Genomic DNA, 14,940 nt, shown 5'->3' with positions numbered 1-14,940 from the left:
AGCACCTGAATCTGGACTTCTAGCTTCCTAACCTAGTGGGGTGATGCTTTGGAGAAACACCACATGATCGAGATAGAAGGCTCCGTATGGGTCAAATATAAGACGAAAGTGAAGATATGATGGGTCTGAAAGGTGACTGTAGGGAGCAGGCTGGTTTTGGAGAAGCTGAAGAGCAATGGGCCAAGATCCTACAGACTGTCTCTCGTGGCGCAGCTAGATGGTGACTGTGGCTGATTCAGGCTGGCAGTGAAGAGTTCCCATGGTGATGCTGTATATTTTCACAGAACAGACTGCTTTACCTTTCACACAGCAGCTGGTGAATTCGAACTGCGGACCAATAGTAGACCAATACATAATGCAGTATGCCACCAGGGCTCATGCCCAAACAATAGAAGCTCGAAAAACCAAGACCCCATATCTACTGCCGTTGATGTCAACTCACAGTAACCCTGTAGAACAGGATGATTTCCAAAGCTAGAAATCTTTATGAAAATAGACTAGCTGGTCTTATTCCTACAGAGCAAATGGCAGGTTCAAATGGATAATCTTTAGTTAACAATTAAAAAACAGTTAAAAAGGAAATAAATGAAATAACTTTTAAAAATTTCTTATAATTAAAAAGCAAGAATTTCCATCTTGGCAAGGTCAAGCATAATGAGTAAAAGCAGACCCATAATGACATCCCTGTAGACTGTCCCACCACTGAGCACTGGTGGCCTAGTGTTTAATTAACATGTCACACTGCTAACCAAATGGTATTCAGCTCAAATCCTTAGCTTCCCAAAGGAAGAAACATGGGCAGTCTCCTCTTGTTAAGATTTATAGCCTCCGAAACCCAAGGAATAGGGATTCAATTGACATCAGCAAGTGTTTTATGTGGCTGCTCAATCTAAGGAGGCCTATAGCTCAAGTGCTTAAGTGCTCAGCTGCTAACAAGAAGACCTATGGTACCAAACAGCAAAGCACTATTGTTGTTGTTACTACATGCTATAGAGTTACTTGTGACTCACAGAATCCCTCCCTATGACAGCTCTGAACCCTGTTCTATCCTGAGCCAATTTCATTGTCTCTGACACACTTGACCCCATTATCCAAGTCACTGAGTCAATCCATCTCATACAAGAAAAAGACGATGCAATCTACTTCCATAAAATTTACAGCCTTGAAGACTCTGTGAAGCACTTTCACTCTGTCCTTTAAGGTCACTACGACAGAGTATTTGAGAGCATAAGTAAATGAATCTACAAGCCTTGTGAGGGCATGTTTTCCTTCCTTATCATGCAGGTGATTAAGGTTAAAATAAACAGAGATAAGTCTGTATCTCTGGCATGATATGCATAGTAAGAATGAGTGAAGTTCCCTGAAAGGCATATACAGAGACTAACAATGAAGAAAACATCAGTCAAATCGTAACAGAAGGACATTCTATAAAACACATGACTAGGATTCCTCAAAACAGTCAAGGTCATCAAAAACAAGGAAAATCCTAGAAATAATCATAGCCAATAAGGGCCTATGGAGACAGGACAACTGTAACGTGGTATCCTGAATAGATTTAGGACATAAGGGGGAAAGGACATTAGGGAAAGAAATCTGAGACAAACTTCATAAAGTATGCACTTTAGTATATGATAATGTTATCAGAATTAGTTCATTAACTATATAAATGTAATATATACCAACGCAAGAAATTTAGAGGACACTGGGGGTGTGGCGTATAAGAGAAACTCTATGCCATCATCTCAATTTTTATGTAAACCCAACATTTTTCTAAAAAAATGAAGTCTAACAGTTCTGCCCTTTGAAAAGCACCATGGTAGTGAATAAGAACAAGTGCCTTATTAAAGGTAGCCACAAAGGAGCAAAGAGGGAAGTGGTCATGAAACAACAATGCATGCTATATCTCTTACAAATCATGAACACACAATACTATTTGTTATATTCACCCAATTGGAAAGAAAGTAACACCATACCTTGTTGGCAGCAACCAAGACTTTATCAAGAAATCGAAGCCATTCAAAGATAAAAACTGGTCTCTTTGCTTCTGTGATTTGAGCCAAAGCATCTTCATTTAACAGCAAGCTGTGTGCTAACTCCATGATTGGTGAAGTGTTAAATTCACACCTTAAAATGATAAAGACTTGCTTTCAATGCTTTTTTTAAGTGTTAAAAGTCAAGCTTAACGAATGCAACTACTAATAAACGTAAAAGGATCTCTTCTCATTTCATTTGGGAAGACTTACCCAAGTTGTTTCATGCAAAATGGGAAAATCCAGTTTTAAGAGCAATGATATAAATAAAAACAAAGACGCAATTTTTGGAAAGGAAGTATTTTACAGTAAGGAAGAAAAGCAAATGAGGAATAACGAACGACGTGAAAGAAGAGTTAAAATAAAAGCTGCAATTAAAGTATCATTCCAGGAGAAATACAAGCCATGAAACCATTTCATCAATGAGAAACCCAGCATCAATAGGCATGGCAGTCCATCTTTCCTTTTCTTGTCCATGAAGTGCACAAGTGCTCTTACCCTGCTGCCCAGGCCCAGGTGGAAGTCAGAGTCCCTGCCCCAGCATGAAGGTCCCAACCTGAGCGTCCTCCTAGAAGCGACCTCCTAGTAGCGAAGCTTCACTGACAGGAGCGCGCGGGCGCAGAATGATGCCGGCAGAGAGCTCGCGGGCCAAAGACTAAGGCTTTACTTAGCTACTCGCTAAACGCGGAACCGTGGGGGGAAATACCAGTGGCTGTCACAGGCCACTGTGATCTCTAGGGCTGTCAATTCCAGGAGGTGGCGGCTGGGAAGGGAGCCCGCAGCCAGAAATGGGAAAACGTTCACATTACGAACTCGGATTTCTTCTCTCTCCCTATGGGTTTCTTCTCCCTCCCTAAGGATTTCTTCTCCCTCCCTAAGGATTTCTTCTCTCTCCCTATGGGTTTCTTCTCCCTCCCTAAGGATTTCTTCTCTCTGTAGCGTGTAAACTGGCACGCTATAGAAGCGGATGGGGAACCCTCACCTCCAGGCGCGGAACAGCTGAGTTTCAGGACCAACCCGGCGACCAATTAACCCGGATGCCCCGCCTCCCGCACGGGAAGCCTGCAGGAAACCAGTGGATTGCGCTTGCGCGGAAGTCCATTCGCGCACGCGCATTAACCGCATCTTCTGATTGGTCATTGATTGGGCGCCCGGAAATCCAGAAGCAGCCAGTCTTTTGTCTTGGGCGCACAGAAATTCAGAGGCAGCCAGTCGCTTGTCTTGGGCTCATGCGCAGAGTGCTTGTCGGAGCTGGTCCTGTCGTATACTGTGATTTCCGCTAAGTTATTGGGGACTTTTTCAGTAGACTAGTGAAGGCTTCGTGTGCGCAGGTTGTAAGTTCTCCACCACTCTTACGATCCTCGACTCTGGGTTGTTATATCAACGGGATCCTGTATATGGGAGGAGCTTACGAAGGAAGACCCCAAAAGAGCTTGTTTGGGAATGAGGTGTTTCTGGTTACCTTTCTGCTCTCTTCTGTGCACTCGACGATTTAGGCTTTCTCTCCACTTGAAGCTCAGTGAGATTCTTAATATGCCTAGAATGGCACGTTCTTGCTGTTTTCCTATTCTCAATTCTTTCAGGTTTCTAACTCCCACATTTTCGGGCCAGAGAGAAGGAATAATCCTTGAACATAGCTCATAGACCACCTTCAACCCACCCACAAATTCTGTTCTCCACAGTTTTAAATTATAACGAGAATCCATCCTCCAAGATCCAAGCCTGAATTAATCGCCTCTTGAAGTTTATGTTTATGGCTGATGGTAGAATGTACCAGTTGATAGGGCGCTTTAAAGGGATCCAGGACACTCCCCCCTTTCAGTAGTTAGTTATACTGAAACACTTTAAATCCAAATAGGTCCCTTAATCCTATCTGTGATGGTTTAAAGATCTTTGATTGCATAGTGTGTAAAGTATTGAATGGCTTACCCAAAAGGCTAGCTGGCACTTGGTGATCCATTAATTGCTCTGAGAGGAGAGAGATAGGCGGGTTCGTGTGCAGACTTAACAGCCTCGGTGAAAATTACAGGCTTGGAGACGGTGGTAAGGTTGGTTGCTATGAGTCCAAATGGACTGGACAGAAGTGAGCTCAGTTTTTACCTGTAGCAGCAGGAGCACAAATACCCGGAATGTTTGTATGTACGTAGTTTTCTTTTCACCCATCAACTCAACTTTTTGAAAATTTCTCTTACTGGCTGGGGTGTTTCCTATTCGATCATTAATTGCTGTTTTGTCTTATAACATTAATTACTATTGATTCATATCATTGAAAGATTTCAGATCGAAGCCAAGAACCTCGCCGAGGTAGAAAGATAGGATTCTTCTCAAAATTTTATCGCGGGACGGTCTACTCAGCAATGGGAGTAGCACTAGGTGTTGGACTTAGGGGTTTTATATGGGGTCGTTACAGTGGCTCATGGGCCCATAAAGTTTCTGGTCTTGGGAAACTGTTTCTGGGGAATATCCTGACACAGGATTTCTGAGTTCTGGTTTCAGAAAAATGTCCTGACGTAGGGTTTTCTAAGTTGTGGTTTTGGGGAATGTCTCACCGTAGGATTTTCTGAGTTCTGGTTTCAGAAAATGCCCTGATGTAGGATTTTCTGGTTTTGGAAAAGATCTTGACATAGGACTCTTGAGTTGACCTTCAACCTCCATTTTGATTTTTAGCTTAACAATAATTAATTGCAATGTCAGTCTTTGTGGCTTTGAGCAAGTCACTTATTCATAGTAAGTCTTCAGTCCTCCAAGTCAATCTAGAGGACAGTTGTTTGGCCTACTGACTGGAAGAGATTCATATTTATTCCCATACCAAAAAAAGATGCAAATATTTATAAGAGACTGGTGGATTTGAACCAATGACCTGTCAGTTAATAACACAGTGCCTTATGCACTATACCATTAGGGCTCCTTGTGGTGACATTGTTGTTAAGTATTGGCGAGTCAAGTAAAACTCATAGCGTCCCTATGAACAAAAGATCTGAGCCCTGTTCTATACTTTGCTGTCCTCACACATCCTGACACACAAGAGCCCATTGCAGCAGTCACCATGTCAGTCCACCTGGTTGTGGTAACATTAATCATGTGGAAATTTAGGGGATGAACAAGGCTTTAGGGAAATGATAGTTATTTGGATTCTTGAGTTCCAGGGCTCTGTATCCTATAGGTCTTCGGAATTTCTTTCCTAAGGGTTTATTTCTATTTTTGTAAACCAAATCTTTTACTTGATTTGTAGATATTGTTGTCGTATGAAGTTGAACATGGCAGAAGAAGAGGACTACATGTCTGATTCCTTTGTTAATGTCCAGTAAGTAAATGAACACTTATTGTAATGATGTATTTATGAGTGACAAGGATTTTACATAGATGGTTGGAAAATTAGCCTATTTGTTTTTACAGTTATCCTTCTCTATGTCCATGTAAAGAACTACAAGCCCTTTCCTCCCCTCTAATGCTGTTCCTTTTTCTCTGCTCCTGATCCTTTCTATTTCCTTCTACCAGGGAAATTCACTCCTTTTCCTTTATTTCATTTTATTGTTCACTCAGTTTTGATCAGCCTCCTTAAAAATTCACCAACATTTCCTACAAATTTCTTTAGCCTCCTATTCCTTTGCATTTCCTACAACTAGCTTTCAACCTAAAATAATCATTCTGGGATATCACTGTGTTCCAATTCTGTCACATTTAGTGACATATTCTCAGTTCTTAGTCTCCTTGATTGCTGCAGAATTTTACTTACTTCTTAAAGCTTTCTGGTTTTGTTCTCTGTCCTGATTCTTTGCCAATCTCTCAAGTATGCTGACACATTTGTTACTGCCACAAAGTAAATGTAGTCACTTAATTTTAGCGTTTCTACTGTCTGCAAATGTCTTTACTGTAATTAGTAATGATGAAAAAGTTTCTCATTTCATTTTTTTTAATTAATTAGTTTAAAATGACAAGTTATGAGAAAGCTTAATGTACTTATCTAAAGTAATCTTTTCATTATTGTTCAGGCAAGATGTTAGGCCAGGCTTACCAATGCTGAGGCAAGTACGAGAGGCTCGTCGAAAAGAAGAAAAACAACAAGAAGCTAATTTGAAAAATAGGCAGAAGAGTTTAAAACAGGAAGAACAAGAAAGACGTGACATTGGGTTGAAGAATGCACTCGGTTGTGAAAACAGAGGATTTGCTTTGCTCCAAAAGATGGGATATAGGAGCGGCCAGGCTCTTGGCAAGAGTGGTAAGTTACCTTCATAAGTAAACAGATATTTCTTACTGCCAGATGGTGATGTTGATGAGTTCAGAGATTCAGAGTATCTTATATGCTGCTAAGCTTTCTAGAGAAAAGGTACTTTTTTCTAGAGAAAGTACTTTTTGAGTACTTTTACCTTCCTGTACCTATTTTGGATGAGGCATATGCCATCAAACTACACTGCACAGGCTCATCAGTGCAGCTCAGCCTCAGAGGCAGTAACAACAGGGATGGATGTGGTTTACAGTGAAGCCCGCAGCCAAGAATGCTAACCAGTGATGAGAAATTCTGAAGAATAGTAAACCACTATGGAGGATAATGGTAGGGCTCTACCCTGCTTGCTTTATGCTGGTGGTAGGTGCCCAAGTAATTCCCCAGTTAGAAGCACAATTTCTTATTAAGAAGTGAACTAATGATTAAGATATAGTGTCTTTAAACTGCTTTTCTTTCCTTCTGACCCTTATTATTTATTTATTTATTTTAAATTTTTGTGTGAGTGCACCATCAAATCAGATCTGACTGGTACAGGAGGAGATTGTCCCTCCTTCCCCGGCAGAGCATCTGGTGGATTCGAACCGTGCGCCTCTGGAATTGTATTTGCAGCTCCTTGCCACTAGGCCACCAGAGCTCCCCTGACCCTTATTTTTATTGCTTTGCTTTCTACCTAGCAAGACTTTGCTTTCCTGTAGGACTTCTTCCCTCTTAGACCTACAGTAGTAGTGTTTACACCACTTTCAAGAATCCCTGGGTGGCAGAATGGGGAAGCCGCTTGCTGAGAGATTCTTGGAAGATAGACCTAGTCAGTCAGCGTTCAAAAGACCCAGAGCCAAACTCATAGTCGATATGTTGATTTCACTTACAGTGACCCTCCAGGACAAAGTAGAAAACTGCCTTATAGAGTTTTTCAAGGCTTAATCTTTATGGATTGCCATCTTTTTACCAAGGAGCTTTCCGATTAACCTGTGAATGCTTTAACCACTGGGCAATGGAGCAGTTCTCCTCTGTACTCAGGGAGTCACTGTGAGTTAGAACCTACTCAACAGTAACTAACATTAACAACAAACCTCCCACTTCACGTGGCAGAGATTTAAATCAACCTTATGGACAGTTAAGCATCCAGAAGGCAGATGTTGTTATGTGGCTTTGAGTCAACTTTGACTCTGCAATCCCATGAGCAACAGATCTGAACTATGCCCCATCTTGTGCCATCTCCAATGCACTTGAGCCCATTATTTCTTTGTTAATCTATCTTGTTGAGTGTATTCCTCTCCTATACTGACCCTCCACCTTTCCAAGCATGATGTCATTCTCCAAGTACTGCCCCTGCTAACAACATGCCCCAGGTTTATGAGATGAAGCTTCAAAATTCACCATCCTTACTTTCAAGGAGAAGCCTGGCTGCATTTTTCCAAGACAGACTTGTTTGCATCCTTTGTCATTATCCAACTTTCAGATGTGTAGTGAGTAACTGAAAAGACCATAGCTTGGATCAAGTGCACTTTAGTCTTTAAACTTGACGATCTTGCTGTTCAACACTTTGGAGACGTCTCTAACAGTACTTTCCCAAAGCAGCTATCTTTTGATTTTTTGACTTTCAGTATCAAGGGTGTTGATTGTGGATGCAAGCACTACTATATCATTGACAATTTCAATCTTTTCTCCATCTTATCATTATGTTGCCTGTTGGCTCAGTGGTGAGAATTTTTATTTCTTAATGTTGACATGTAATCCAAATTGAAGGCTGTCTCTTTACTCTTCTGTAGCAAGGGCTTCAAGTCCTTCTCACTTCTGATAAGCAAGGTTGTGTCAGCTGCATAATGCAGGTTGTGAATGAGTCTTCTTCCAATCTCATGCCACATTGTTCTTCATAAAGTCTGACTTCTTAAAAAAAGAAAGTGTGACTTCATGGATGATTTGTTCAGCATACAGATTGATCAGGTATGAAGAAAGGATACAACCTTGATGCACACCTTTCTTGATTTTAAACAATGCATTGTTTCCTTGCTCTGTTTGGACAGCCACTTCTTAAAGGCAAAAGATATATCATTAATTATGGAGTGTTGATTTTCACCTTTCAGTTTTTAATGTCTTTAAGACTGGAGAAAATATGTATAGAGCATTGTAAAATTGAATACTAAACTTTTAATTTGAAAAATAATTTCTTAAGTAGTTCCTATTTTCTCTTTTTTAGGAGATGGTATTGTTGAACCAATTCCACTCACTGTCAAAACAGGTCTGTAATTCTTTTTAATGTAACTTTAATTTGGGGCATAATATTATTACCTTATTTTTTTACTGTAAACTTTGGACAAATTTTATTATCAAAACTAGTAATAACTAGCTTTTATGACGTGGCTACATTTATTGTAGGAAGCTCTCAGTAAATGTTAAACTTTTATAGCGTGGTACTGGTACAGTGATAGACACATGTATCAGTGGAATAGATTTGAGAACACAGAAATCAGCTCATCTACCTATAGTCAACTGACTTTTTGGCAAGGAAATGAAATCAGTTAAGTGGGGAAATGATAACCTCTTTAACAAATGTTAGTTAAACTTTTGAAAGTTTAAAACTACAAATAAAATTATTTTAGTGAGTGTAAAATGTAATTTAACTATTAAAATATGGGGCAAACACTTTGTATCCATTTTACAGCACAGTGCTTTCTATCCAAGTGCTATGAGACAAATCCATTTTTAAAAATATTTGGACAAATTCAAGAGGGAAAAAGATGCTTTCTTTTTTGCATTATATTTATCTAAAAATATGACAATGCCCTTTTCCTGACTAAACTTAAGTATTATGCTCAATTTGTTAAGTAGTAGTATTAGATGAAATATTTGCCAAGAATGATCTTTATAAAAATCAAATTGAGTATTTGAGAATTTTTTTGTGTTTTAAATCTGAGTCTTTCTCTGTAATCACGCTTGTCAAATAATTTTTCATTATGTTACTCAAATGGGAATTGTATTTAGTTTGTGATTATTTTTAATGGGCATACATTAAAATACAGTGTCAGTAAGAGTCTCATCAGTTTTCTGTTTGAACAGGCAAAGGTGGTATTGGTCACGAGACATCATTAAAACGAAAAGCAGAAGAAAGATTAGAAAGCTACAAAAGAAAAGTTCACATGAAAAACCAAGCCCAAGAAAATGCTGCAGAACAGTTTCGGTAAATCTTTGTATTTCAGCTGTTTGTTTGTTTGTCTTTCTTTTTTTAATAGCAAATATGCTTTATTTAGAATGCATACTCTGGTGAAAGTGAACTGAGGCTCAGTTGACATCAGCCTCAACTGTGTTCTTTCATCTCTTTATCATGGTATATTTTCTATCAAAATGGTTAAAAAGAGTGTATAGATTACATGTACAGTTTTGTTTTGTTTTTTCTCAATTAGAATGCGCCTTAAAAATAAGCAAGATGAAATGAAGCTAGAAGGAGATCTCAAAAGAAGCCAACGAGCCTGTCAGCAGTTAGATAATCAGAAGGTAAGCCTTTTGCCTAATTTTGCTTTGGTACAATATTAAAAAATACATACACATACATGAACTATAAGCATGGTTTATCTACCTCCGAGTCATCAAAACTCTTTTAGGCTAGAGCACTGGTAGCAGAGTGGTTAAAGAATTTGGTTGCCTGAGTGAGCTATCTCGGTCACAAAAGGACAGACTATGCATAGCACCACTGTTATAAAACAGGACTGACATGGGGGGTTGAGAGGAGAATAGGATAAAAGTGGATAGGTAATGAACATTGCATGGGAACAGATGAAAGAAAGAATTGTTTGAATATATGATTATGCATTATATGTATGATAACAGTCCAGAATAAAGTACATTGCAAAGAGGACTGGGGGAGGAGGAGGGAGGTAATTGTGCAACAATGAATGAATATTTTTTTTAAAAAGGGAAGTGAAGGGAGAATGCAGAAAATGAGTGAATGAATGAAAATCCAACTTTTCAGTAAATTTTCACTAAAATCACAAAATAAAAAATTTTGTTTAAAGAAAAATAATTTTGTTGCTAACCAAATGGTCAGTGGTTTGAACTTACCTGCTGTTCTTTGGAAGAAAGGTAAAGCCATCAACCTTAGTCAAGTTGCACAACCTTAGAAAGCCTGTGAGGCACTTGTACTCAGTCTTACAAAGCTCTGTGAATCTGCATCAGCTCCTGACTGTGGGTTAAGCTACATTGATTTATGATCATTGACTTTCATTAATTATGATTGCAAGAACCTGAATTGTCTGAATTACCCAGTCAGGGTTAAGTAACATTTTCTGCATTTAATAGACTCTTCTTATTTGAATAGTGAATGTACATCCTCAACCCTGGTACATATATGGAACATTCTGCTCACCAGAATGTTTTATTAACTAGAATAGCCTATTTTTAGTACTTTGTGTCTCCAGCCAGTAAAATCAAGGTTTACTTCCTTTTAATTTTGTCTTAGCTGTTACATCTGAAGGGCTCAGATATCATCAGAATAAAAATGGCATAAAAAGTCTTTAAAAATGTTCAAAATTCCCTTGTATATAAATATGTTGATAGAAGCAGTCTCTCACCCCTATGTATTTCCATAGTGTCTTGTTTTGAACTTATTTCATGCTGCTTAATATTCATGACACTAAGCTTTTATGACTATAACTTCCCTACTAGACTGTGAGCAATTTAGTATAATACTCTAATTGAACACTGTATCCTGTAGTCCTTGACCTTTTAAAACAGCACACAGTAAATATTTCTTGAAAGAATGAATACATGATATTTCTTGAAAGAATGAATACATGTTACAGTGAGATTGCTAGTGACAGTCCTATCAGCTATTTAATTGAGATGCTTCTGTATTTCTAGAATATTCAAATTCCCAGAGAGTCATGGTACTGGTTAAGGCCGGAAGAGGAGAGTGAAGAGGAAGAAGAAAAAGAAGATGAAGATGACTATAAGAGTGAAGATTTAAGTGTATGTTTTGACACCAGTTCTTTTACAGTAGGTTTTCTCAGCCTAAGCACTGCTGACATTTTGGAGCAGATAATTCTTTCTTGCCGGCCTTGTGCTGTGCATGTAGAATGTTTTGCAGCATCCTTGGTCTCGTAATCATTAGATATCAGTAAGATCTCTACCCCTTTGTGACAAGCAATGTTTGAACACAATGCCAAAAAACCCCAGAGGGGGATAATCATCCTTAGGTTAGAACTACTGATTTACAGGATTAATTTATGAGCCCCAAATTAAAACTCATATACTTTTTGCCTTTAGTTTTAGTTTGCTCTTTGACTTTCTTTCATGTTTGAATGATGGATCCATTCCAAATGTAAATTATTTTTATTTACATGTTACGAAATGTCTTCAAAAGATTGTAGTGAGTACCTTCACCTCCAAGAAATAAAAATAACAGAAACAGTCTAAAGAAAGGGAAGATTACTCAAAGATCCATTCATAGTTATTTGTGTAAAAGATTTTTGTAGAAAATGGAATTTGAAAGACCTTTGCTTTACGTGACCAAGAGACTGTTAAAAGCAAAGGCAAGCAGTGTATACCTTCATACCTGTATGTGGCATGTTGTTGCTCTGTGCCATCAAGTTGGAAACGATCTATAGCTGACCCTCTAGTCGGTTTTCGGAAGCAGTAAGTTGCACAGGAGGAGATTGCCCATCCTTCTCCCACAGAGCAACTGGTGCCTTTGGATTGCAATACATCTTCTTACCACTAGGCCACCAGAGCCCCCCAAGTGGCCTTGGAAGAGTCTTTATGGGATGCTGATTATAATAGATCCAAAAATTATTTGAGCCAGCCAAACAACTGGTCTCTGCTGGCTGTAGTAGACGTGTAAAAATCTCAGGCTTTCTCCTACCCTTGACCCTTCTGGTTACCAAGTGAGAGTGCAATAAGAAATTGTAGCTTTGTGGGAGGGAATTTGCCATGATTGAAGGTACTTGAAGAAACCCAAGTATCAGTGCATAAACCTTTGATATGTTCATGTCCTGTGTCTAGGTACTGGAAAAGTTACAAATACTGACTGATTATTTAAGAGAAGAACATTTGTATTGCATTTGGTGTGGGACCACCTATGAAGGTAAGAAGATGGTTTTTTTGCTTTAGAAATACTGAATATAAGGATGTTCGTGAAGATGCTTTATTTGCTTTAAAAATACTGAATATAAGAATGTTCTTTGATTTTCATCTTTAAATTTTTATAAAAGTAACATTTCCCAAGGGCAGTGGAAATGCCTTGCTGCATCTCAGTAGCAATGTAGGATGAATATTTTAAATAAACTATGGTTTTATAAGGAATTGAGACTTTATTAAGGTTGCTTCTCAGTCTGGAACAAGAAGTGCATTGCAAAGTGGACTTGGAGAGGGAGAAAGAATAATGGGCAACAGTGAATGAACAGTGAAAAAACCAACCTCTCTGTAAATCCTTATCATAATTTTTAAAAAAGGTCCTTTCCAGTGTTTCAGAAACTTAATATCAGGAAGGGAAATCATTAGTCTTCTCCTTCAAAGGAAACAATTTTAAGACATTGAGACTAGGAAGGTGAATTTTTTTCATGCTTTATAGATTCTTCTGCTATTTTAAACAAATCTGTACTAAATGAATAGAACTAGGTTTTATATCATTAGAATATTATCCCTAATTTAGAAAATTCAGATATCTTAAGTCTGCACCATTTTGTTTGTTTGCTTTTCTTATAATGGGAGTAAAAAGAAGAATCTTTAAATTTTGCCAAATGTGTTATAGAACCTAGTGCATCCACTTTTAATACATTTACCCAGGCTGCCCTTTCTAGCTCCTTAAATGGACTTTGTACTTGACAGCGAAAATGATGTGCCTATTGTTAATGCTTTTATCTTTCCCTGCTTTAAATAGATAACAAACCCAGAAGATCAAAAGCACAATGCTTACATGGAAATAATTTTCTAGAACAGTTTACTATACAAAGTGTATTAACCTTTTTGTTTCTCTCTTATAAATAACAGATAAAGAAGATTTATCTTCAAATTGCCCAGGACCATCGTCTGCAGATCATGACTAAAAATATTCTGAAAAAAGCAGAACCTAGGAAAATGTTCATGTTTCCTGCTATAAACTGTTGAGCAATTAGAATTCCCAGTTGTTTTATGCTGGTGGAGAGGGTCAAATTTTAATCATTTTTGTATTTTTACTATCTTTGCCATTGTTGAGTTAGTTTTGACTCAAAGTTGATCCTCCATTGGGTTTGTGAGACTGAAATTGCCATAGGAGGAGACATTTTTCTCCTGTGGAGCAGCTGACAGAGAAGCACAATCTTTGGGCTTGTGAGGCAGCTCACTGTGGATACCTGGGCTCCATTTGTACTTCAGAATGATAGAATTGTTCACTCACGTCAAAGTAATGGGATGCTGGAGAAGAGTACTGAGTGTCCGGTGGACGGCCCAAAGAACAAACCAACAGATCCTAGAAGAAGTACAGCCAGAGTGCTCCTTGGAGGCAAGGATGACGAAACTTCATCACTCGGGATATCATGCTTGAAAACGTGGGAGGTCAGTGAAAGAGAGGAAGCCTCTCGGCGAGATGGATTGGCACAGTGACTGTGGCAGTGGGCTCAAGTATGTCAGAGATGATGATGATCGCACAGGATTGGAAAGGGGTCAGGTCTGTTTTTCATAGATCGCTCTGAGTCAGTACTTGACTTAATGGTACCTAACAGCAATAGCATTTCAGAACACAAATGTCACAGACATGGCCAATTACAATTGTATCTGTGACTATATTGTGACACTTTTGGGGTAACTCTCCTTCCTCTCTTCACTTTCGAACAAACTGAATAATAAGGCAGGAGAGAGATCAGGAAATCAACTCTCTTAGCAGGGATGCTAAAACAGAAAATAAGGTTCACTTATTCTCCTAGCAGGCTCCCTAATACTTCTTTCTGAGTGGAGAGAGTGAAAACCTTTTACCTGTGTGTTCTGGATGAGACCAGTTAGCTCTCCAGGTGGGAGAACCCACCAGTCCTGAGCCACAAATGCTCGGTTCCTAATGGCAGTATCAGCAATCATACAAGACACTTCACTTTGGAAATGAATGAAGGTTCAGAGAGCTTTTTCACATACTTCGACAGAGAGTCTCCTCATGTGCAAGCAGGAGGAGGAGACAGGAACTATTCCCCTCACTAAGTCTGAGGTCAGAGGCACTGTTCTGTCAATACTGTTGCTGCTGCCGTTAGGTCCATCATCAAGTATGACTTAACAGCGACCCTATGAACAACAGATCAGAACCCTAATCCATTTTAGAAACAAAGTAATTCTGAGGTTTCTCATTAAGTCTTGAATTTTCAAGGAATTATTTATATACATTGTAAAGTTTGGCTAAAATAATTTTAAGAATTGAGAGGAGCGTTAAATACCTTGTGATCCAACTATATATGAACATCTAAACAATGTTCCTGGTCATGGTTACTCTTTCATCATCCTTCAGCCACAGAGAGGTCACTGCTGTAAAACAGACCATTCCATTGCTGGGTCAATCTTAAAGATAGTTTTTAAGTTTTCTGAAGCTGGAATTGGCTTAAGTGTAAATTAACAAGGACATACTATGGAACCCTGTTCATGGTTGGGCATCAGAATCAGGAACTTTTAAAGTTCTCGTTCCTAAATGCCTCCCTTAACAATTTTTATTTAGTTGAAGCAAGTTCATATGGGATA

The 14,940-nt window shown here is 38.7% G+C and overlaps 2 protein-coding genes across 2 annotated transcripts in view; one reads left to right on the top strand and one right to left on the bottom strand.

The window, feature by feature from the left end:
- The window catches only part of HEATR5B (HEAT repeat containing 5B), a 181,812-nt gene extending 179,694 nt beyond the window's left edge, over positions 1–2,118 (bottom strand). The window contains exon 1 of the mRNA XM_006882354.1: positions 1,974–2,118. Within this exon, the coding sequence (XP_006882416.1) occupies positions 1,974–2,099 (126 nt within the window). The 5' untranslated portion in view covers positions 2,100–2,118. The remainder of the gene's footprint in view (positions 1–1,973) is intronic.
- Positions 2,119–5,268: 3,150 nt separating this feature from the next.
- Positions 5,269–13,338, top strand: GPATCH11 (G patch domain containing 11). Its single transcript, XM_006882353.1, has 8 exons — positions 5,269–5,334; positions 6,023–6,249; positions 8,453–8,494; positions 9,313–9,433; positions 9,657–9,747; positions 11,110–11,217; positions 12,250–12,331; positions 13,237–13,338. The coding sequence occupies exons 1-8, from the start codon at positions 5,276–5,278 to the stop codon at positions 13,290–13,292; spliced, it is 786 nt and encodes a 261-aa protein (XP_006882415.1). The 5' UTR covers positions 5,269–5,275; the 3' UTR covers positions 13,293–13,338.
- The last annotated feature ends 1,602 nt before the right edge of the window (positions 13,339–14,940 follow it).

The sequence above is a fragment of the Elephantulus edwardii genome, unplaced genomic scaffold (assembly GCF_000299155.1).
Source record: "Elephantulus edwardii isolate Elephantulus edwardi_28Jun2011 unplaced genomic scaffold, EleEdw1.0 scaffold00019, whole genome shotgun sequence".
NCBI lineage: Eukaryota > Metazoa > Chordata > Mammalia > Macroscelidea > Macroscelididae > Elephantulus > Elephantulus edwardii.
Note: the sequence above shows the minus strand (reverse complement) of the source record. Positions and strands in the feature narration are given on the sequence as shown.